The sequence below is a fragment of the Arvicanthis niloticus genome, chromosome 20, assembly GCF_011762505.2.
Source record: "Arvicanthis niloticus isolate mArvNil1 chromosome 20, mArvNil1.pat.X, whole genome shotgun sequence".
Lineage (NCBI taxonomy): Eukaryota > Metazoa > Chordata > Mammalia > Rodentia > Muridae > Arvicanthis > Arvicanthis niloticus.
This window is the reverse complement of record NC_047677.1, coordinates 20,609,737-20,634,792: the sequence shown is the minus strand read 5'-3', so window position 1 is coordinate 20,634,792 and position 25,056 is coordinate 20,609,737. Positions and strand designations below refer to the sequence as shown.

Here is a 25,056-nt window from a genome sequence, read left to right as displayed (position 1 = left end):
ATGTGTGCAGTGAAAAGCTGGGTGGGGTGGTGTTTCACTAGAGACAGTTAGTTATTGAAACATTTTAGACAATCAGGCCCCAGAAGACCACCAAGGAGCTGACTCTGATGTAATCACATCAGGGTCTCTTTATTATAACCCTGAGCTTAGGCCCTCCTGCCAGCCCTGACACAGCAGGATGGGAAGGCAGAACCTTGAGCCCAGTTTTAGGTAAGCATTTATAGCGGCAAGAAGGGGGTATCTAGCGTGGCACACACCTGACTGGGCAGCCATTAATGGCCTTTAACACAATTGGCTGGTGTTGGGAGCCAAACCATAGACTTACCTTCTGCTTTCCACCTGATTGGGGGTTGTTAAGAAGTGAAGTGTTAGGAGCAGACTTGTAACCTGGAGGTACAGATTTGTTGGAGAATATCCTGGAAACTGGTGTTAAACACAGGCCTTGCTGAGGGCTAACCTGGAAACTGGTGCTAGGTCCCAGTTTGTTAGCTACCTCAAGTTTAGCCTTAGGTCAGGTTCTCTAAAATGGAGTCTGAATTCAAAAGATTTGTTCTATCACAGCGAAATCATTTCCTTGCAGTGGGAGATCTAGAATGTGCTGAAAATCCAGCAGCAGCCTTGAAGATCCTTGATAGAATTAAAAAAAATAGAAAAAATAATATTCTATTTTAAATATTAAATATTTAATATATAGAATATATCTTATAATCTATTATATATGGCACATATAATAATAACTCTATTATCTATTGTGTTATATTAATATGATATAATGTATTATATTAATAATATACAATAAAATATCATAATAAATATTAAATATTTAAAAATTTAAAAGTAGCTAAATTCTGATAAATTCTTATTATAAAAGTACTGAGTCATTTTCCACTGGGGATAGCAAAAACCTTTATTGTCTATTGTTTGTTGTTTTAAAGTACTTGGAAATATAGTACCGCAGCAACATGTAATATATAAACTAGACTACCTATCCAGTTACTGCCTTCATTATTTTCTATAGTGTCCTGATGACAGAAAAAAAGCTTTAATACAGAGAGCTATGGCACACTGAACTTCAATACATGTGTACTTACACATCATCCCCATAATCAACATATAGACTGTTTTTCTTAACTCAAAATGTTCTTTAAAGCCTTTGAAAATAATACCCTATTCTTAACTATGGATGTTGACAGCAATGAACTGATTTGTTTTGGTGTAGTTTTATACTTTCTTGAGTGTCAGATGAATTATGTCATATAGTAACATTTATTTTTAAAGACAAGGTCTCACTACATGGCCCTGTCTGACCTGGAACTTGCTGTGTAGATTAGGTTAGCCTGGAAGTTACAGAGATCTGTAATCTTCTTCCCCACACCTCCTGATGCTGAGATTAAAGGCATGTGCCACCCTACCTGGCCTCGTTTGCTTTCAACATTGAAATGGAGAATGAAATGCAAAGATGGAGCCAGAGAAGATGAAGACTATAACAAAGCAGGTGGGAACAAAAATATCTAAAAACATCATCTTATATTCAGCCTTTTATGTTACTGTAAACAATTTTGAGATTTGTCACATTTATCAGTAGTTCATTTTTGTTCCTGAATAGCACTGTGACATTAAATAAATTTTATTTATTTATATTGTGGCCAATGTCTAAGTATATCATGGCCCAAACAAGCTGTTATCTGAAAATGGCCATATCACAGTAATACCCAGAGTTATATTTGATGACATATCTATATGGACACAATGATCCAGCCATTAAAATAACCTACCCTGGATCTGATGTCAATCAGTGAGTTTTTCAAAGTATAATCCAGAAATGATTGGGTTTATGATTGAAAATTTTATAACAGGATATTTTTATAATACAAAGCTTTTATAATAAGCTTTTCAGCAATCTGAATCAAGCTACCTAGTTTTGTTGTTGTTGTTGTTGTTTTGTTTTTTTTTTTTTTAACTATCCAGTACCTTGATCCTCTCGTGCCTGGGCAGTTTGCCAGTGGCATGTTTTTTACTGTGACCCAGAAATCTTGTCTTCTACTAAAGAGGTCACACACTTTTCCATGTGATTCATAACAGCAGGGTAATATGATCTAAGAACTTTTCATTGACTGGTCCTGCCATGGCTAATACTGAAGTGACTAACACAGCAAAGGAAGGGAGCTAAGAATCTATTTTGACAATGATGGTGTCAGATGATTCCACAGTCTGACACTGGAGGTGATGTCACTGCTAACACTGGCAGTTTACAATGTCCGGTGTAAAGCAGCATCATGATCAGATCCCTCACATAAAGAAATTTCATTGCAATTATCAGTCGTGTCCTGACAACTTGACTAGATTTGGGAAGATATACTCTGAGTGTATCTATAAGGGCATATCTGGAGAGAATTAAGTGAGGAGGAGAGATACATCCTCAGTGTGGGTGATATCATCTCATGTGCCAAGAACACAGACTGAAAATAAAAAGAGAGGGGAAAGCCAGACAAAGCACCATCAATAATCCTTTTCTACTTGATGGCTATAAGGTGCAACATGGTCAGATGCTCACTTTCTAACTGCCATCTTTTTCTCAGCATGATGAACTGTATCCCCTTAAACTGTGAGCCAAAACAAACTCTCCTTGAAATTGCTTCTGCCAGGTAGCTCATCACAGCCATCAGAGAAGTAGCTAATATGGGAACTGGTAGCAAGAAGTAGCATTGTTGCTCTAAGGATCCTGACCATGAGGTTCCTAGCTCTTCTGAACTGTTTTATGAGGGTAATGTTGAAGAGTTTGGAGCTCTGGGCTACAGAAGCCCTAGAATGCTGTGCATGGAGTTCAACATTCATCCTGGTGGGAATTAGAAAGCAAGAGAAATGCAGATAGTCAAGTCTGAATGTTTGTGGTTTTAGAAAGGAACAAAGACTCTACTGGGAATGCAGATAAAGACCATGTTATAGTCATGTTATAGTCCTATGAAGAATCATCTGTGTTTTGTTTGTGTCCTGAAATTTTGAGTGAAATCTGAAAGTAATTGAACACATCTCCAAACAACATAATATCCAGGATTGATTATGAATGTTGAGGTCCAGGAGTTGCCCCACAAACCACACAAACACTTATCTCAGACAAGGATGGTTTATTGAACACACACAGTAGAGCTGATTGATCAGGACCATAGCTCAGAATTCAGGGACAGAGGCTATGACTCTAAACATTTCTCAGGACCAGCTTATAAAGGAAAAAAAAGCACACACACAATAAGCTCCTGTGCAGGTTCAGGAAGTGCTGCCCAGTGGTCAGCTCTGATTCAAACTATTTTGGCTAGCTAGACAGAACAGGTCTATCTGATCTTTCTTCTGATTGGTCCTAAGTGGAGCTTACAGTTGTCAAATTTCTTAAGACTAACAAGCCTCATAACATACAGAGTATATAGCACAGTATATTGTCAAGATGATCCTGCTCTGAATTGTTATTTTTCTGTGTCAATGACTGGCAGGTATATTACAATGACAATAAGAAACAGCTGGCAGGCATGGAACAAAATGGCTACAGCTATGCTGGGGGGTGGTGGTGGTGGTGCTGACTTCAACAATGAATATATTCACCTAAATATACAATGAAAAGAGTAAAAAAAAAAATGAGCCTTGGAGATGTCTCATGGGGTGAAAGGACTTGTTGAGCAAACATGAGAATCTGAATTCAAATTTCCAGAACCTACTTTAAAAACATAGTTGTGTGGTTAAAATAATCTAGAATTTCTACTCTGTTGGCAACTTCAGTGTGTGGAGGAAGACTCAAGGATTTCCCACCCTATCTCAGAGATCAGGGAATAACAAAAGAATTCCACCAGGGTAGAGAGCCTTTGGTTTTCTATTGTCATGAGCTATAAAACATCTAAGATTCTTTTTTAGCCTTCTTTCAAGCCACTGAGCTAACCTGCTAGAGATTCATGGATGCTGGCAGAAGTCAGGAGATTTGGGGCGGGAGAGTCAGTATTTTCTACTCACAACACAGAGAGCAGCATGAACATCAGCATATGTGTGACAGTTTCCTCACTCCTAGTCCCATGTGGACTATGTAATACGCCCAGATGATATCTACAGGCATAATGAATTATATTGCAAAAGAGAAGTTCAGTGCCAAGGGCAAAAATTTCTGGAAAAAGGAGCAAGGAGAAAGGGCCCCCTTTCAGGAGAACCTGGTTTGTCCAAGGCCATAGGCACCTACACCCTTTGTTCCTCCTTCTCATCATCATAATCTTCCTCCTCTTCTTCTAAGATTTATTTTATTCTATGTGTATTAGTGGTTTGCCTGCATGCATACATGTGCATCATATGTATACTTGTTAGATTCCCTTTGAACTGAGGTTATCGATGATTATGAACAACTTTGTGGGTTCTGGGAACCAACTCTGGTAATCTGTAAGAGCAACAAGTGCCCTCAACTACTGAGTCATCTCTCCAGCTGCCCTCCAGGAGTCTCTTAACTTTCTGCTCTGGAGAGCTGTATGGAAACACGGCCTGATCCAGGCTGAGAGATCTGGGCTACACTTACAGACCTATGGTCTGACATTTCATTCTATTGCTGCCTCCCTTAAGAGTTAATCCAGCAGCCTGTCAATCATCTGAGCCAAGAGACCACCCCTCAGGAAGGCTGGTTTACTTTATACCACGCTAAAAGAATCTGAGCAATAATTATTTCATCAGTGATACAATGTATGCTTGGGACTATTTAGGGGGCTATTTTATTGGGTTCTATTAACTACCACCCTTCCAACCCTTATTCCATCCTAATCTCTTCCAATCCCAACACTAGGTAGGAGAGAAAGGAGGTTGTGGAGGGAAAGGGGCATAAAACTCTTTAGACTCCATCCTGCTGATTAGGGGCATAGGGTTCCTTGGAATAAGTCCCAGTCTCTGTCATCAGTATACCAGCAATCCAGTAACAGAAAAAGCAGCAGCATAAACCACTACCAGCAGCTGCTGCCACCACAGGCCTTCTTGGGGCTTGTATTAGTCAGGGTTCTCTAGAGTCACAGAACTTATGGGTAGTCTCTATAGTAAGGGAATTTGTTGATGACTGACAGTCTCTAGTCCAACTCCCCACCAATGGTCAGCAGCAGCTGTGAATGGCAGTCTAAGGATCTAGCAGTTGCTCAGCCCCACAGGGCAAGCAGGTGAAGGAGTGAGCCTTCCTTCTTCCAGTGTCCTTATGTCCAATGTCCTTATGTGGGTCTCCAGCAGAAGGTGTGGCCCAGATTAAAGGTGTGTACCACCACGCCTGACATTTAAAGTTGGGTTCTCCTGATACAAGGTGTAGTAGTGACTGTAATCGCTCTTATCAAAATGGATATTACAGATCACAATAGCATCTGCTCATATGGTTTAAATACTATTCCATGTGGATTTTCTTAAGAAGGTTTTAATAGTCACATAAGAAAGTCTCTCATTTTATGAGTGAAAAGCGCTTTATAACAAATTCAAATGGCTTGCTGGAAGTCACAGGCACTAGAGAAATAATTATGTTCGGGGTAAAGTGGGCTTCTCTTGTAGAACTGTGTCCAACTAAGACAAGCTGAGGAGTTACGGGCAACGGTAACTTGTTAATTGGTGAGCTAAAAGGGCACGTGGTATTTAAAAAGCACAGAAAACAGACATGGGGGAGGGAGAGGGGCTAGAAGTCTCCCTGAAGAAATCAAGTCTTATTTCATATTTCACCGTGTTGGGTCTGTGGAAGAACATCAGAGCCTGCATAAGAATCTCATTCTGTTTTCAGAACCTTCCCTAGTTGACTTGGAAACTGACAGAGAAAACGAAGCAAGCGACACTCTGTAGTCAACATTAACATCAAAGCTATCGTCTCACCACTGTGGTCCCTGAACCAACCGTGTTAACCTCCCAGGGTCTTGTTAAAAATACAGGCTTGGGAGAGAAGCGATGTGGTGAGGGGTACCTTGGAGGGATTCTAAGTCTCTTGGGGGTAAAGTCTGGGAGATCGGTGCTTTAAGTATGAAGAGTCCTAGGGATCAAAAAGTAGAAAACTAATTATTTTTGTTAGTGACTCAGTACGGTTCTTACTTCAACACCTCGTCTTAAGGAGGAAGCGGTGTGCGCATGTAGCCGGAATTGTAAATAATAACAGTTAAGATGTGTGAGTGTTTTATTAGACAGCTTCCATCCTTTACCCATCCTTTAAGCAGGCAGGCTTAGACAGGTGTCCAATAAACGTCAAGCTATTAAACACAGGGAATCAATTCTTTTTGATTATCTGGCTAGTAGCACATCCAGTCTAATAAAATAGACAAAGCACGTGGAGTCTGGAAAAGTTCGACAACCCTTCGGTCCTCATTTGACTATTGTTTAGCACTTGAGAGAACTACACTCCTTCATTTACCCACACCTATTAGAAGACGGACATGGCATGTGCCCCCCAGCACTTCTGACAGCTTTACATGGTGTTTATTATAAACAGGTATCGATGCTGGGACCCGTACTTATACTTGAGTCTAAGAAATGCTTATTAAACCCAGGAGATACCAGGAGTCTGCCATTAACCTCTCTGTAACTCAAGAGTAGTTATAAGGAGCCGACGAGAACACGAGAATTAAAACGCGTGGGAATACCCGACCACCAGGTAGCCCGGGAGCAGCCCTGGGGAGCTCTTAAGCGGGGTGTCCCCTCGGGTCCCTGCGGCACGTGGCGGGCTCCGGCTGGAGCGTCGCGGCGGTGGGGGAGGGGAGCGGCGTGAGCCCAGACGGAGTGGTCTAGACTGCCCGGGATACGTTTGAGCAGGCGCGGAGTGCGCAGGCTCGGCCCAGGCGCAACCAATGCGCGCAAGACCGAGGGGGAAGCCTGGCGGCTGCACGTCCTGGACTCTGAACGCGGGGCCAAAGTCCCCTTGTACGCACCTCCTGACTGTGTGTGACACTTTAACCAGAGCACTGCTGCTTCCCCGGCCGGTGGCGTCCACTCTGATCCGGTCCCTCCTTCTGTCCGTAGCTCTGTCCCCCCTCCGGGCATCCGCAGTGGTCCCTCCCGCCTCGCAGCCCCACCACCCAGAGGCCTACCCCTGCCGAGTGTCGCGCGTCGGCGCCGCTGCCAACCTCGCTCTGCGCCCTCCGGCCCTCCTGGCACCCGCTGCCGTCCCGCTCCGGGCTGCCCTTGCTCCGAGGGCCGCCGCGCCCGCTGTCCCCCTCAGCCCTCTTGTCTGGCCGCCGGGCCGCGGCGGGCGGGAGCAGCCGGAGGAGGAGCCGCAGCCGGGAGGCGGCGGCCGGAGCCCATGGCGTACAGTCAAGGAGGCGGCAAGAAGAAAGTGTGCTACTACTATGACGGTGAGTGGCCGGGGAGTCTGCAGCGGGGACTCGGGGAAGGCGCGGTGGGGTGTCGAGGGTGGCAGCCCGCGGGGACACGGCCTGCCCAGCGGTCGCGTCTCGGCGACGCCCGCCTTCGCTCCTCTCGGGTCCTCCGCTCGGGCACGCGCAGGTTTGGGGCGCACTGCCTTGGACCAGTCTCTGAGGAACCCCAGTCGGCACCCCCGGCCTGACTGCACAAAGCCGGCGGCCTGAAGCTCCGCCCCACGTCCCTGTCCCCTCCCCCGCTCGCCCGATCCCCCCTCCTCCCCCCTTCTCGCCCCCGATCTGTCCGCGCTGCGCTTCCACCCTCACCCGGGACCCCGGCGCCCGGGTGGGGCTTGCGGAGGAGTTACTGCTGGCCGGGGGCCAAGTTCGCAGAGCGACGCTGTCTCGCCGGTGTTTTGCGTGGACTCCATCCCTCGCCTTTGTTCGTGGTGTTCTTCGAGCTCCACTTTCTCAGGGTTCAAATGGAAGGGCTGCACTTCCTCGGTGACCATTAAGGGGTTTTGAGTTGGAAGGAGGTAGGCCTGTGGGGAAGTGATAGGAGAGAGGGAAGTGGAATGGAGTTGTTCTGGTTTGATGGGTCCTGACGTGTCTCTATGGGAGGTTATTATCACCCACTTCTTTGTTGCTCTTTGTTCGATCTGCAGTTATACCCTGCTCTAGGGGTCTAGTAAAGAGCCTGGGCATCTTGCTTAGGAAGTCTGTCCTAGTGTGGTGGAGACCTTGCTGCAGGAAACTTATATTCCAAACAGGGCTGAGCTCACAATGCAGTGAACGGTACGAGGTGATTGTAAGGTTCTCCAATTTGGAGTATGAGCAGTTAATAGTCTCTACGTTCCGTTCCACTGAAAGGAGTAGTGCCCTGCCTTCCAGATTTCACCCAAGACATTAGTAGACAACTATTGAGAGAATAAGGACATTGGACAGAACTAGACAATCTCATTGGCCCAACGCTTGATCTCTACAAAGCAATACGAAGTTGGGAGCGTTTTCTGTAGTTGTGGTATTTGAAGTCATAGTGTCTTGGAGAGGTAGATTAGAGTCTAGAGAAACTAGACTGAATGAAACCGACTTTAACTTGAAAATAGTCGTGCGTTTTCTTGATTTGGCAGAATCTTTTAATACAAGCTTTAAATAATATAGCCACCTGTCATTGGCTGGAAAATCAAAAACCTTACAGAAAGCTAGGTCAAAATGGAAAAGGCTATTTCAAATGGCTGTTTTGGTTTTTGAGACAGGCTTTAACTAAGTTGACCTGGCTATCCTGAAACTCAATATCTAGACCAGGCTGGCTCTAAGTCACAGAGATCTACCTTGCCTCTGTCTCACAAATCCTGGGATTAAAGGCATGTGCCACCATGGCTTGGCTTAATTGACAGTTTGAGAGGACTGTATTGTGTAGGTTTATTTGAAGTTACACCATCATGGAGAGCAGAGATAGGAGATCATGTCAGCTTAAACATGAGTTACATTAAGAAGTAGGATTCATGGCAAACCCCTGACCTGCATTCTCTGATCCACTGGAAATGACAGCCTTTCTAAAGTAAAGGTTTGCTCTTGCTAGATGTTAGGGTCAAGGGAAAGGTTGAGCTCAGTCTCTTCAGCTGTCAGCTTTCACCAGGCCTGATGGAGAACCAGAGTCCTCTGTGTCTTGAACAGCTCCTTCTTTCTGTGTTCATGTGTAGGGATGAGCCTTTGCTGAAGGATGGGCTAGGCACTGGTCACAGACGATGAGTAGACGGAGGTATTTTTCAGTCATGTGATTTTTGACTTACTCCCATGCTTCACCTAGCTGTGAGTGACTAGCTGAACAATTGGTGGTGGAAGTCTGCTGGGTTATCTGTCTGTGGTTCTTACTTGTTTTTGGAAGGGACTTATTTTCATTCTGAATATTTGCATTTGGAGGAAGCTAACAAAAATTGAAGGGATATATAAATTGAGATATACAAATTACCATGTGATAACATGCTAGACTACAGAAAATTCTCTACACATCTGTCTTTATTACCAAAACCCGCTTCTTGTTAGTTTATAAGAGTAGCAGTGATCTTGGTCTTCATTAAGTTCTGAACAAAAGGTAAAGTAGCTTTTGTACCAAGAAAGTACGTGACTTTCAGAAGATGCACGCGTTGGGTTGGTGGAGGACCATGCCAGTAGCACTGGGCTTGAATAGTATACTAGTCTAAGTTGGTTCTAACTTGGTTGGTAGGGGAAGAAAACAGGAAGGGAGTGTAGGTTTAACAGGGTGCTGGACACCCAAAGAGCCTCTTGACGACTCAGAGCGAGTGCTTTGCTGCTGGCTCTGTGTGCTTAAGGAAGAATGCTTCTGAAGATGAGTATGGTTTTCTCCAAGTGTCTGCAGTCTTTAGAACTGTACTTGTTAGATCTCTGTGCCGCTAATCTGTGAACTTTCAGTATGAACTATCCCTAAACCTCAGAAGAGAAATCAGAGTTGTTCTTAGTGGACTGTGACTATTGACTGGTCATCATAATTCCCAGAAACACATTTCTGAATGTTGGCTAATCTCTTACTTTACTAAAAGACCAATGCTTGCTTCATCAAATGATATAAAGCTAATTATGTGGACACTACAATCCTTTCTCACTGTTTTTTTTTCTTTTTTTTTCTCTACTTAAGTGTAATTTAGCAGATGGAGCCACATTTAGTTCTAATTGCAATACTCATGTTTTTAATACTTTATCTAGAAATGTAAACTATGCGTTGTTTAGAGTGAAGCTTGGGGTCAATTATGTAGTGCCTTCTAATGTATATTGTATAACAGAATTGAATGTATGCATAATTTATATAATTAAACACCAATTGCTTTATGCTTTGTTTATTTTCTCTGATAGAGATAATCATAATCAAAATGTTTGGAGATAGAGTCCAGAGTGATACAGCACTTGGCATCACAAATACAGACTATAGCAGTTACCAATATCATCCTTCCCAGCATCCTCCTAACTCACTTAGCAGATACAAGTTCTATACAGTGGCCATCTGTTGTCAGATTGATTTTACTTTTATTTAAAATGGTAATGTCAGTATCTTTTTAATTTATTTTTTATTGGATATTTTATTTACATTTCAGATGCCATCCCCTTTCCCCATTTTCCCTCCCTAGAAAATCCCTATCCCATGCCCCCTTCTCCTTGCTTTTATACAATTTTTTAAATGTTAATCAAAGGCTTTATAAGTTTGGTAATGCTCAATATCATTCAGAAGTGTAACCCAATACCCAACCTAGATATATCAACTATCTTTGACTGTCGGAGACATGTGAACATCTGCCTCCATGTCTGTCCCCCCTCTTTCTCTCATCACCTAGCTCCTCCTCTCCTTCACCTCTTCCTCTCTTTACTCCTCCTCTCCTTACTCCTCCCACCTTAGCTCCTCCTACATATCACCCTTCCTGTTAAAATAAAACTTTCCTCTCAAATTACAATTAGAGCATAACTATACCAATTTGTGTCAGTAAGGTGCAAGATAGACCTAATACCCAGTCCATCATTTTGTTGACTAAATAGAGCCTCTGTCATCTCTACTAACTAAAAGACTTAGTTCTGAACCTGGCTTTTTTCTTGGCTTTAGAATGAATGTCAGCTGAAAACCATCCTATCAAATCTTTTCTCTCAAAGTAAATAGCCAGTAAATACCCCATCAGAAATCCAGAATGACTGAGTTAACTGAAATTATGGGAAGCACAAAGTGTAGCTTCTAAAACATAGCCAATTTATAGAGACCATTGAACACCTGGACAGTCCCTATACCACAAAACATTGGAGCATCCGATCTTCAACCTTCTTGCCCAGGATCATCTGACAGACCTAGTGATGCAGAATTATTATGGGCTGATTACTCTGTCTTGGCAGATATAATCAGTCGACAATTCTGCAAGTGTATCCTTTTCTGGACAGTAATTTGTCTGTAGATGGAAAGAGGCAATTCTTGCCTAGTGGCTGTCTCACCACAACTGGAATAACTCCAGAGATGCTCAATTTCTTCTTAGAATCCAAGACAGGAAGCTGTCAGGAGCTGACAGATCTCTAATCAAAATGAACATTACTACAGAAATGTTTGTAATGTCAATTCTGTGGACTTCTGATGTTTTGAAAACCAACTATTCATGTAAGGCAATCTGGACTTTTGTCTGTTAACTCCTCTCAGCTATTTCTAAATAAAATACAGAAAACACCCTAACAATAAACTCAAAGCCATGGATTTGCTATAGGCCCTTAACTCACAGGCTAACCATCTCAAATCAGTTAAAAAAGTTAAAGAAGGACTGGGTCTAAGCCTTGTATTCCAAAATGTGTTATACAGGCTCAATGCCTATGAGAGTAACAATATTCATCTCACTTTTATATCAGTAAGAAGCTCGTACCAATGAAAACCTTAAATTTGAAATCAAAGTAAATTTTGTACCATTTAAGAAATTATAGCTTCATCTTAATAACAATTATACATATTTCTACCAATAGGTTATGGCTATGCAATAAATCCTAGCTATTCCTCCCTGTTTCAACAAAACCACTACTTTCCCCTAGAAAGACAGCCCAGTATTAACCACCTCAGTCCCCAAGTCCAGGGAATAGGGGAATTGACTCTTCATTAACTTCTTCAAGCTGATTAAGGGCGTTGAGATATTAGAAGAGGGGGGGGGGGGGGGAGAGTAAATTGATAAGCCTCTGATGCTGTGTCTTCACTGAATCCAGCTGAATTCCAGGACATCAGTGGTTCTAGCAGGTCTGCTCAGCTTGCCTGATGAGTAGATACACCAAGGCTGTGTAGTCTGCAGTATACAATTCTCAAAACAAATTTTAAGACAATTTTTTGTTTGAATTCTGGAATCTAGTCTTCTGGCAGCCTGCCTCTGTCATGTCTAATCCATATAATTCTGGGAGTTTCTATGAGGGTGTGCTCCCACCATCCTCCCATTCCCACCTCCCTGCTCTTGAAATTCCCCAACACTAGGGAATCCAAACTTTCAGGCACCAAAGCCCTCCACTTCCACTGATGCCTAACCCCTTACCCCATCCTCCCATTCCTACCTCCCTGCTCTTGAAATTCCCCAATACTAGGGAATTCAAACTTTCAGGTACTAAGGCCATACACTTCCACTGATGCCTGGCAAGGCCACTCTCAATTACCTATACAGGTGGAGCCATGAGTCCCTCCCTTTGTGTTCTTGGGCTGGAGATTTTAGAATGGCTACTCCAGCTTGTTTCTTAGGACCATGTGCTTGAAAAAATGTTTTCCAGACTTTTACTCTAAGGTAGAGTCTGTCTTTGTCACTGAGGTAGGTTTCCTGTTTGCAGCAAAATGTTGGATCCTGTCTATGTATCCAGTCCATTAGCCTATGTCTTTTAATTGGGAAATTGAGTCCATTGATGTTAAGAGATATTAAGGAACAGTGATTGTTGCTTCCTGTTATTTTTGTTATTAGAGGTGAAGTTATCTTTGTGTGGCTATCTTCTTTGGGGTTTGTTGGAAGAGGATTACTTTCATGCTCTTTCTAGGGTATAATTTCCATCCTTGTATTGGAGCTTTCCTGCTATTATCCTTTGTAATGCTGGGTTTGTGGAAAGATATTGTGTAAATTTGGTTTTGTCGTGGAATATCTTGGTTTCTCCATCTATGGTAATTGAGAGTTTTGCTGGGTATAATAGCCTGGGCTAGCATTTGTGTTTTCTTAGGGTCTGTATGACATCTGTTCAGGATCTTCTAGCTTTTATAGTATTTGGTGAGAAGTCTGGTGTAATTCTGATAGGTCTGCCTTTATATGTTACTTGGCCTTTCTCCCTTACTGCATTTAATATTCTTTCTTTGTTTTGTGTACTTGGTGTTTTGATTATTATGTGACGGGAAGTATTTCTTTTCTGTTCTAGTCTATTTGACATTCTATAGGCTTCTTGTATGTTTATGGGCATCTTGTTCTTTAGATTAGGGAAGTTTTCTTCTATAATTTTGTTGAAGATATTTATTGGCCCTTTAAGTTGGGAATCTTCACTCTCATCTATACCTGTTATTCTTAGGTTTGGTCTTCTCATTGTGTCCTGGATTTCCTGAACATTGTGTGTTAAGAACTTTTGCATTTTGTGTTTTCTTTGACAGTTGTGTCAATATTTTCTATGGTATCTTCTGCACCTGAGATTCTCTCTTCTATCTCTTGTATTCTGTTGGTGATACTTGTATCTATGACTCCTGATCTCTTTCCTAGGTTTTCTATCTCCAGGGTAGTCTCCCTTTGTGATTTCTTGATTGTTTCTACTTCCATTTTTATGTCCTGGATGGTTTTGTACAATTCCTTCACCTGTTTGGTTATGTTCTCTTGTAAGTCTTTCAGGGATTTTTGTGTTTCCTCTTTAAGGGCTTCTACCTGTTTACCTGTGTTCTCCTTAATTTCTTTGAGAGTGTTATTTATGTCCTTCTTAAAGTTCTCTATCATCATCATTAGAAGTGATTTTAAATCTAAATATTGCTTTCCTTTTGATATTGGGAATTCAGGACTTTCTATTGTGGGAGAACTAGGTTCTAATGATGCCAAGTACCCTGGGTTGCTGATGCTTATGTTCTTGTGCTTGCCTTTAGCCATCTGGATCTCCTTAGTGTTACCTGCCCTGTCTCTGACTGAAGCCTGTCTTTCCTATTGTCTTCGTTGTATCAGAACTGTGTGGGGTAGGTGTTACTAATGGGGTTAGAGCTGGGGCCCAAAATCTGCTCAGTGCTCGGGGCCAGGAGTGACTTCCTGGGTCCTAGTGGGTCCCAGTTCCTCCCTGTTTGGGGCAGGTGTTGCTGACTGCTTACCTAAGATACAGCCCAGGTTAGAGCTCCTTGGAAGCCTGCTTCCTCTGGGTTCTGTGAGATTGGGGACAGAGCTGCCGCAGGGGATCTGCTCAGTGCTGGAGCCCAGACCGGAAAGGACTGTGTCAGTGTCTTTTGCTAGGTAGGTTTGTTGTTGTTTTTGGTTTTGTTTTGTTTTGTTTTGAGACAGGGTTTCACTGTGTAGTCTTGGCAGTCCTGGAACTTACTCTGTAGACCAGGTTCACCTTGAACTCACAGAGGTCCACCTGCCTCTGCCTAAGTGCTGCGATTAAAGGCACTCAGCATCAGTACCTGGCTGGGTAGTTCTTTCTAGTACAGTTCCATGGGGTTTTAACTGCTTTACTGTTCTTAATGGAGTATTGTTTTTTGGTTGCAGACTAATGAACTAATACCGCAGTCTGTGAATACTGATGTTGTTAACACATAGCATGCATATTTGGTTGATAATTCCCACCTAATCCCCGATCCTTGCCTCACCTCACATTTCACCCCACCAGAGAGGCTTTCCTTGGTTCTCAGGTACCATTTTTGTTTTTTTGCCTGTCACTTCTGTGGCTGAGGTTTTTCTTTTTTTCACTAGAATTAAAGTTTCAAGAGGACAGTTTCTAAACCTGGACTTTTAATTACTGATGAAGAAATGACTAGTGAATTCTTGTGAATATTGTAGGTAGAGCTCATTCACATGAAAATTCATATATATTCTTTATTTTTCAAAAAGAAGTGAAATACATGAATGCTTTGCCTGCGTGATGTATGTGCATCTTGTGTATGCCTGGTGCCCTTGCTGGTTAGGAGTGGTCGTGAGCTACCATATAGATGCTGGACACCAAACTTGGGCCTTTTGGAAGAGCAGTAAGTGCTCTTAACCTACTCTCCAGCCCCTCCATTCCCAGGAGGATGGTTAGGGTTCTGCCACTTACAGACAAAAACAGGGAAACACTTCATACTCCCCACATGGGTTTCTGTTTTAATGTCTAAGGAAAGATGGCACCTAGAATATACAGATTTTTTTTTTCTTTTGTAGAGTTTTGTTCTTTTGTCCCTAAAACTGTATTAATAATTGTTTTTTTTTTCTTAGCAAAATTAAGTGTTAGTAAATTCTTAAAACACTTAGAGTTGGTGAAGAAAAGCAAAATTTCTTATGTTAGCAAAATAAAATGTATTTTATTTTGTAACGGTTTGGACTTTTCTAAGTCTAACGGCCATTGCTCTAAATACTGACACGGAGACTTATTTATATTTATTAATGAAAGCCTAGGCCTTAAGCTGGGCCTGCTCCCAACTGGCTCACAGCCCAGTTATCTCAGTTATATGTCTCAGTTTCCTCCAAGTCTGAGTGGGGAATCCCCATGCCTAATTCTCTCCCAGAGTTCCCCTCTGTCTTCCAGATGTCCCACCTTACCACCCTGCCTTTTGCTATAGGCGATAGGCTTTTTATTTTAATCATCAGAAGGTGCCTTAGGCAGTCAGGGGAGGACGGAGACATGCTTCACACTGTACAGAGACATCACTCCACTACCATTACTTTGAAGTTCTGCGGTCATGCTGATTAGTCGGGCTCGCTCTGGTTGGAATACTCGTACATGAAGTCAGTTTGGGGTTCAGAAACATGAGATTGTTGTAAGTCCCTGCTGTGTGCCGTATACACAAAGATAACTTAAGAAGGAAATGGATGTTTGTAATAGAGTAAGAGAGGGCACCCTTAGTGGAGTAATAAGACAAGCATCTCAAGAAAGAACATGCACCAGTCTTAAAAAAGTCCTCCCTTCGAAACCGCAGAGGCCAAGTCCTTGGAATGTGTCATATCCAAGAGAAGGGAGACCCAGAGATAGGGACGCTGGGCTGAGCCCCAAGGGGACAGGTACAGCAAGCTTGGTTGAAAGAGATTTTGTCTTCTATAGGGAGTGTCTTGAAGGTTTTAAAGTGGAGGCTAGTCTCCTAAGAGAATTGGTGACAGGTCGACTGTAGGCTAGAGGCAAGGCTTGAGTACATATTTGTCTATTTAAAGAGAAAGGAAATGGTTGTCTTTAGACAGAATTGGATACATTTGAGAGTGGTTTATAAAGCAAGAAAAAAATACATCAAAAATACTTGTTGGTGGCTTGGACAAGGGGTTGGAGGTGAGAATGGTGATTTCTGGACTGGGCATAAGATGGGCCTCAGAGTGTCCATTGAGATTGTACAGAACCAAGGGCTCCGTGTTGCCTATTATTGGTGAGGCTTTGAGGGTGTAGCTTCTGACAGTCTAGTTGACACAGTCTCACCATAAACTCTTGTTCTTCAAGTTGTTTAAACCCTTCTCCCTCTTACCCAGTGACGAGACCCTAAGGTTCAGGGGTTGTTTTGCAGATGTGTCACTTGGTACTGGGCTCCACAACTCAACATTTCAGTTGGTTGTGATTTTCTGTAATGGTCTCTGCTGCAAGGATAAGTTTTCCCTTATAAGGGTGAGGACTAAACTTACCTGTGTTTACAAGGACAAGTATGTAGAATATAGATAGGGATTATGCTGGTTTCGTAAAATAGCAATTGTAAATTCTGTTCTAAGGTCCATGACTTCAGTAGGCCAAAGGGGTTGGCTAGGTTTCCATACTAGGCATGATTTCCCTCTTCCTGAATGGATATTAAGTCTAATTAGAGAGCTATTGGTTACTGCAAAGGCCTGCATGCCACTACTGCACATTTACAGTGCTATGGCAGTTGTTTCTGTGGTTCGCGGGTGACATAGCTGAGTAGGACTGTTGGTTGCTTCCATCCTCTGGAACCTTGTATGACTCCGTTTAATAGTATGAAGGGTAGTCCTCAAGGAGGATTAGGCTTTTGGTTCTGTCCTGCTCAGGGGCCTTTTGGGCCCTGCGTCTGAAGCACATGATGCCTTCAGCAACGTGCACTTACCTCTATGGGGCAACCAAGGGCAATAGTCTCCTGGACAGTCCTGACCAGCAACTCCAAAGACAGCTTCTCACGCCTAGCATTTTTATGGATAATAACTCCTGGAGGGAGCATGTGTATATTTATACACTGACTTATGTGTATTATAGGAACAGTATGACAATGGCATGATGGTACTTGATCACTGAGATATCCTTACTGTTTCTGTACCCTCCTGCTTCCTTGTCCTATGTTTGTCTCCTTTCGCTCCCTAGTTAGAAGCCCCACTTCCATTTCCCTTACATTACCTCTCCTTCCCCTTCCTTCTTCCCCTCTGCATTTCCTTCCCTCCTCTTCCCTTTTGTGTGGAGGAATTAAACCAAAGGCCTGTACATGCTAGAGAAATGTCCCACCACTGATTTATATACCCCAGGCCTTGGGAGGGATTCTCTGAAAAAGTTGTCATGTGTGGCTCAGCTGCCCTTGTGAATGTGCCTTTTAGGCTGAATGAATGTTCTTAGTGAGAATGAAGCCTCAAATTATGACAGAAGTTTGTGGTCCTCATAGTTACAAGGCAATTAATTACCTTCCTAAATTCATATTCTTTAAATGAACAAAGATGATAACGAAAAGCATTTATACTCTACTCTTTCCCCATTAGCCTTTGTCCTGCTGTTACTTTCTTGTGACCCTGCCATTGCTCTGCCAATGACAATACAAAAGAATATTTACTGCCTGTGCTCTGCTCTTCCTGAATCTGAGTGGAGCTCCGATCTGCTAGTTGTATAACTTTGGCTACATTATTTAACATGCTTCTCGGCGGTTATAAAATTGTGGCACATCCTAGAGTTGAGAAATAAAGGCCCGTGCTAAGTACTAGGTAAATATTCACTTCTCTTCTCAAACACTTCAACTTCAAGTTGGCTGTGTAGGGAGAGGATCTGGGAGGATTGGGGAAGGGGAAAATAGGATCAAACTATATTTAAATTTAAAGTTAAATAATAAGTAATATAATAAGAAACAAAATTTTTACATAGGCCAACAAGATGCATTGTTTTCTGGCTCTGTAGTTTTCATTTACCTTTGAAAAGCTAATTGGCATTCTGAATGCTCCCGAATTTGTAAATCATTGTGTTGAAAATGAAACTAAATAAATCTCAGGCACTATACCAACAGATTCATACTGCTAGAAGACAGGTTTCATAAACCAGAATGTTCAGCTGGGGCTACTGGCAAAAGCAAGTGGTCTTGCAGTAGGATCAGTTCAGTGCCTGCCTGGGCTGCATAACTAGAATTTTGTCTCAAGAGGAAAGAAAACAAGTGTTTCCTGGATTATTGTCAAGTAGATAGTATGAAACTTTCTGCATTTTTGATTGCCACTGTACAAATGAAAAGATATTATGAGAGGAGAGTTTGAAAGGGGGCGGGGGTGTTTGCTATTGAGAGAGGGTCTTACTGTGTCGTCTGGCCAGCCTGGATTTCTGTGTGCAGGTAGACAAGGCTTGCCTTGAGCTCAGAGACTCCCCTGCTTCTGCTTCCCCAGACACTAGCTTGCAGGTGTGCACCACCGTACTCAGCTAAAGCTTTGTCATTGTAAGGGCAGATACATGGTCTTGGGGCCTGTCTTGTTGTCTAAACCTGTGCAGAAACAGTAAGCTCTGCAGGCTGGTAAAATCAGGTCACCTGTCCTAACAAGTTACGGATATCTTATGTTAAACTGCAATATTAATAGTAATTTCTCATTTCTTACTTGATAAGGCCATTGTAAAAGTATAAGAGATGGAGAAATTGCTCAGCCGTTAAGAGAACTCATGGCTCCTACTAAGGACCCAGGGTTCTGTTCCTGTGGCCTCCTGTGGCCACCATCAACTGGGTTTACCTGAAAGTGAGGCTGGGAATGAAAGGAGGATGGAGGGTGAGAAAAGATGGAGCCAAGACAAGTATTTTGATTAAAGCTTAAAGTTTAATGTTCAGCTCTCAATTTAAAGGGGAAGCCCCACCATAACCCTTCTGGTTTCAGCCAGAGATGGGTCGGGGAACCCATCTTTGGTCACTGTCAGAGATGGGTGGATGAGGAGATGGGTGGAGGAACCCATCCTTTGTCACAGCCTGAGATATCTCAAGACAAGCTCAACATCTCAAGACAAGCTCAGCGGGCGGTCTATTTTTCTAGGTTCCTGTAGCAGGCATGCAGCCAAGGTGGGTAGCTCCACCTAGGTCATATTATTTGGTCTATTGTGGTAAACAAGGTCTTTCAGGCCTGCTCAAGGCTGGGGGAAGGGCACATGTTCCTAGCACCTAGCTATCTGTAACTCCATTTCCAGAGGATCTGATACATTCTGACCACCACAGGCACCAGGTGACTATACGGTCTATTTTTGTACATATAAGCAAGCACACAAGCACACAAGCACATAAAAGTAAATAGTGTCCCTCACCTTAGAAAAAGTAATGCATAATTTTTCCAAGCTTGTTGACAAGCTTTCTCACTGTCACCATTTTGTGATAAGTAGTAAAACCTTGCCTAAAAGTATTTTGTGGTTGAAAATCAGATTTTGGCATTATTTTGTGTGTTTTAAGGCATTGGCATCTGCCTTAGTTTGGGTTTTACTGCTGTGAACAGATACCATGACAGAGGCAACGCTTATAAATGCAAACATTTACTTGGGGCTGGCTTACAGTTTCAGAGGTTCAGCCTATTATCATCATGGTGGGAGGCATGGCAGCATCCAGTCAGACATGGTGCTGAGAGTTCTACATCCTTATCCAAAGGCAGCAGCAGGAGTCTCTTTCACAGGCAGCCAAGAGGAAGGTCTCTTCCACACTGGGTAGAGCCTGATCATAAGAGGCCTCAAAGCCCACCTACACAGTGACACAGCTCCCTCAGTAAGGTCACACCTACCTCCTAATACTGCCACTTCCCAGTACTCACTGGCACTGTTCTTTTAAATAGGGCCAAGCATATTCAAACCACCACAGCATCTAAGATGTTTTAATGCACAGGCCTCAACTGTGTAGTCCTGAGAAATGAGGACAAGAGTGTCTTTATTACCCTGAAACATGCTTTGAGTCCCCCTCTTGTTGTCACTGAACATTGAAGCCCTTCCGTCGTACTAGCTCCACTGTAAGAGATTTCTACAGGCTGGGAAAGAATGCTTAATTGGCTCTGCCCTCTGGCCTTCAGGTACCTCATTAGTATGTAAATCTCTCTAGGGCCTGAGGCCTGTTAATCACGCCCTCTACCTGTGCCCCACATGACTGAAGGGTGCAGGTTGAATGGAGATTAGACCTCGCGTCAGGAGCCTGGGTTCTGGGGGCATGGCCGAACACCCACAACCCAAGAACCAGGATACCCTTCCATGGCCCGACAGCATAGTATATTAGATTTCTAATGTAATTTGAATGTTACAAGAATATAATTTTTAAGAACTCTTCCTTAAATAATAAATGTTTTAATGTTAGACACAGGTCAGTGGTAGTATTTAATGAGCATCTTTTCTCTTTTAGGTGATATTGGAAATTATTATTACGGCCAGGGTCATCCCATGAAGCCACATAGAATCCGGATGACTCATAACTTGCTGCTAAATTATGGGTTGTATCGAAAAATGGAAATATATGTAAGTACTCATTGGCACTGTTCTTTTACGTTGGTATTTAAGAGCTCCTCTTAGGCTGCAGTGGGTGAGAAGATCTAAACAAACACAGGTCTCTTGGTTGTGTTCCTCAGAGAAAGCTTAAGGAATTGGATTAGTAGTCTCTTCGCTTTGACCACTTCAGACACCTCCCAGGTAGACAAGTACTGTTGTGACAGTCCTGTGCTGCTAGAGCAATTGCCCCGGGTTGGTGAGATAATTTAATGGGTAGAGGTGCTTGCCACCAACTTGATAACTGTGTTCCTCCCCCAGAACTCTCACAGTGGAAGGAGAGACCTAATTCCCCCAAGTTGTCTTCTAATTCCACGTGAGCATAAGGACATACCTCCAGTAATAAGTAAACACAGTATAATTTTAAAAAGAGAAAAAAGAATTCACCTGGACTATTGCAAGCGTTTGGTAGAAATTAATCATAAATATTTATTTGGTTAAAATACATATTTGGTTGAAATACTGTTAATAATAGCAAGGTAAGTAGAAAGTAGTGTAAGATACACAGCCACCTTTGTTTACAATACAGGCAGGAGTGTACATAAAACGTGCAAGTAAGGCAGTGCAAAACTACTGCAGAGAGGGCCTGAACAGTTACAGTGCTGGGCAGTGTGACAGGAAGCATTTCTTTAAGATACAGATATTTCGGAGAAATAGGAAGTCTTGTGGAAGAAGTCTGTGATAAATGAAATTGAGCTCTTCAGAACAAAAATTGGAATAAAAGAAGGCTAAGGCTTACGAAACTTATGGCTAAGTTTCTGATGTTCTTAGACACCTGTGATGAAAGTCATCGGGCAGAGAGCAGCGAGGGTGTGGTGGGAAAGAGTCTGTGAACATGTGACCTGTTTCTGTTAAACTAGAGTGGCATCAGCTTGGAGAAGGGCTTCCTGCTTCCTGGGAGACGGATGTTTGAATTTTGAATTAGCTTTGTAACTTGTTACTCAGGTGCATCTGGTTCATTTGGAGAGGCTGATCGTGGAAACTAATACAATCATTTGATAATTCTGATTTAACGACTGATACTTCCAACATCCTGATGTTTTTCTTTTCAGAGGCCTCATAAAGCCACTGCTGAAGAAATGACAAAATACCACAGCGATGAGTATATCAAGTTTCTACGATCAATAAGACCAGATAACATGTCTGAGTACAGTAAGCAGATGCAGAGATGTACGCCATACATAATTACTTTACTAGTTCTGAATGTAAATCAGTCTTTTTAAGGTTTCTGTTCAGAGTTGCCTGAATAGGTATTTTTCCTAGTAATTTAAAATATTAGTATAAGAATTAATTCAGAAGGTCATTGGACCTATCTTAATGTTACTTTAAAAAATAGACCTATTTGAGTTCTTTTACTTTTTATTTTGCACACATGATAAATTTGGGCTTGGTAGGGAGATCACAGAGCTTTACATATATATATATATATTCATTCTTTTTTTAATAAGTTTTTTGAGACAGAGTCTGACTTCATAACCTGCTGTCCTGGAGCGTGCTAATGGAGACCAGGGTGGCCTCAGACTCTGCTGCATTAACAGCCCTCCGTCTCACCTTCCGTGTGCTCCAGGCACATCATCCTGTAATGTGAGATGTTGCCTTTTGTTGGCCTGTTAGTGTTTCTTTGTATTTTTCTGCGTGTTTTCCTGAATAGGTAAAAGTGTATTGTTATTAGAGACTGGTAGTCAGTTGTATTGAAGAAAGAAATGTTGCCGAGTCTCCTGAACCATGTGGGATGCTGTCTTTTGAAGCTTAATGCTGGAGTCCACTTCCTCAGGGAGAGGTGGATTTATTTCAGTGATAAGGATTTCTCAAGTTGATTGAACGTCATATTTCTGTAGGGGTGCGGGGTTCGGCATCCATTCCGCCACAGGGCTAGGTGGCTCAGGGAGGCAGAATGTGGTCTTTCAACCATGTTTACCCCACCCTGGGTGTCGGGCTGTAGGGAGCCCTGGGACACCGCTGGGGGTAAGGAAGCACAGTCTGAGGCACAGGACAGCAGGGAGCTGGCTCAGGGGTGGCCCTTGTGGCTGGGAGCGCAGAGAGGATTTTTTTTATGGGAGACTAGAAGGCAGCTCTGTAGGCAAGGTCTTCTCCATTGCTCCCCACTGTGGATCCTGATGAAAAGAGGCAGTCCATGGTTTTAAGACATTTATTGTCATGGCAAAAGGTGGATGAGTAAAACAGAACTCCATTTCTCAGGGTGGGCCTGAGGTGAAATACCTTTTGCAGGGAGGAGTGTCTGGGAAGGAAAGCTTATTGGTTAAATCCTCCAGTCTTTTATGGAGATCTGTCTTGAGCCTTCATGACCACGGGTCACCTCTTTTATAAGTGGAAGGGCTTAGGATGTTGCCTTTATGTGACTGATGGCCACAAATCTATGGAGGGCTGTGGCTAGTAACGGGAGCCTAGTGTCTGGGGAATCAGGCGAAACGCCTACCATCCCTTCAGAGTCACTGGGTTTTCTAGCCTTGGCTAGAAATCAGGCTGCCTTTCACGATCCTACATATTTCCCTACCATAGATTATCCCATTTGGTTGATTCAGGACTGTAATAGAACGGATGCTATTTTTTTTTTTTTTTAATTTGGGATTTACACAGTGAGTTATGGGTAGCCTTTGGGTAAATGACAAGATTTGTTTAAACTGTTACAATGATGATTTATATTAAATCATATTTGAGCAACAAAAAACTAAAACTGATTTTTTCATAGTACCTGTAATTTGTATGTCTGTAAAACACCTACCCACTTTGTGAAGAGTGACTGGGAATGGGCCACACACACCTTCCTGTCAGTACAGGTGGCCTACCTGTGTGTGTCATGTCATCTGTCTTACCTACCCTTCCTTCTGTATCTTTGTTCCATGGGACTGAATAATTCATAGCATCTTCTTTTTTTTTAATTGGCTATTTTGTTTATTTACATTTCAGATGCCATCCCCTTTTCCCATTTCCCCTCTCTAGAACCCCCCCTTATGTCATCCCCTCTCCTTTTTGCTTTCATGCCATTTTAATTACATGCAAGTATTAAGGTCAGTTCTAGGATGAAGAACTAGCAGTACAATAGATGGACATAGTCAAGGAACAAGTGAGACAGTAAACACAAATAGTCAAAGAACAAGCAAGGCAATAAGGAAAATTCCATGAACACTACCGTGATGACTGTTTCTAAAGACTTACCAGGATGACCAAAGTATCTGAGCCTATTTCCCTGTCCTAGCCCAAAGTCATTTTCATGCCTGAAGCCTACTTTTTTTTGTTCTAGCCTAAAATTTAGATTCCTGCCTGAAATACTGCTGACACTAGGCTAGAACAAAGAAGTAATTTCAGGCAAAAATCTAAATCTTAGGATAGAACAAAGAAGAAATTTCATAATATCTTCTAAAGTCAGTTTTAACCACAGAAAAAAACAAAGTAACTGTTAATATTTTGGTATTCATCAGATATGCTTCAAGGTTGGGACAGTGTGTAAGGGGCTGTGAAATAAGTTAGAAAGGAGTTGCAGCCACCTGATCTGTAATGTTTAAATTCACTATCATATTTAAAGAGGAAATCAGATTTGTGCCTATTTTACTTTAATAAAGGCGTTTGATTATTTTGTTGTTGTTAATGGTGGTTGGGTTGAGTTACTTAACAAATATCCGAATAAGATTTGGTAATGGTATTCCATATTGTAAAATTATAAGTTTTAGATTATTCCCTGTGAATTTTAAAATTCATAGGAAATGTTTTAAACTTACAAGTTTTATATTACTATCATAAAATATTTATTATATTACTACCTATGATTGCCTGAAAGAAATATTTTTAATAGTTTATAAGAAAAAGCCTTCAATGACTTGGTAATAGGTTGACTTAATGAAATTCACCTTCTACAGTTAATGTTGGAGAAGATTGTCCGGTGTTTGATGGACTCTTTGAGTTTTGCCAGCTTTCCACCGGTGGCTCGGTTGGTGAGTATCCTGAATTAGTCAGACTTGAAGAAGACCTGAAGGGATTACGGTGTCTTGTAGTTTCTGTCTAAAGCAGAAGTTGTAATGGTAGTAAAGGTTTGTTTGCTTTATCTTGCTTTTATTAGGCTATATCTCCTATGTGGGCCTCAAGCTCATCATGCTCTGTGGCTACCTCCCAAATGCTTGGTTACAGACATGGGCTATCTCAAGCTCATCATCCGCTGTGGCTACCTCCCAAATGCTTGGTTACAGACATGGGCTATCTCAAGCTCATCATCCGCTGTGGCTACCTCCCAAATGCTTGGTTACAGACATGAGCTGTCATTCCAACTTAATGGTGATCAATATGTTGTTTTGTTTTTGAAACAGTCTCACCCAGTAGCCTAGTTCTTGTAGTTCACTGTCTTGTAGTTCACTCT

The 25,056-nt window shown here is 42.3% G+C and overlaps 1 protein-coding gene across 1 annotated transcript in view; it reads left to right on the top strand.

Annotated features, from left to right (window-relative positions):
• Window positions 1-6,924: 6,924 nt before the first annotated feature.
• The window catches only part of Hdac2 (histone deacetylase 2), a 32,143-nt gene continuing 14,011 nt past the window's right edge, over window positions 6,925-25,056 (top strand). The window contains exons 1-4 of the mRNA XM_034524493.2: window positions 6,925-7,319; window positions 20,548-20,660; window positions 21,740-21,857; window positions 24,563-24,637. Coding sequence (XP_034380384.1) covers window positions 7,268-7,319; window positions 20,548-20,660; window positions 21,740-21,857; window positions 24,563-24,637 — 358 coding nt within the window. The 5' untranslated portion in view covers window positions 6,925-7,267. The remainder of the gene's footprint in view (window positions 7,320-20,547; window positions 20,661-21,739; window positions 21,858-24,562; window positions 24,638-25,056) is intronic.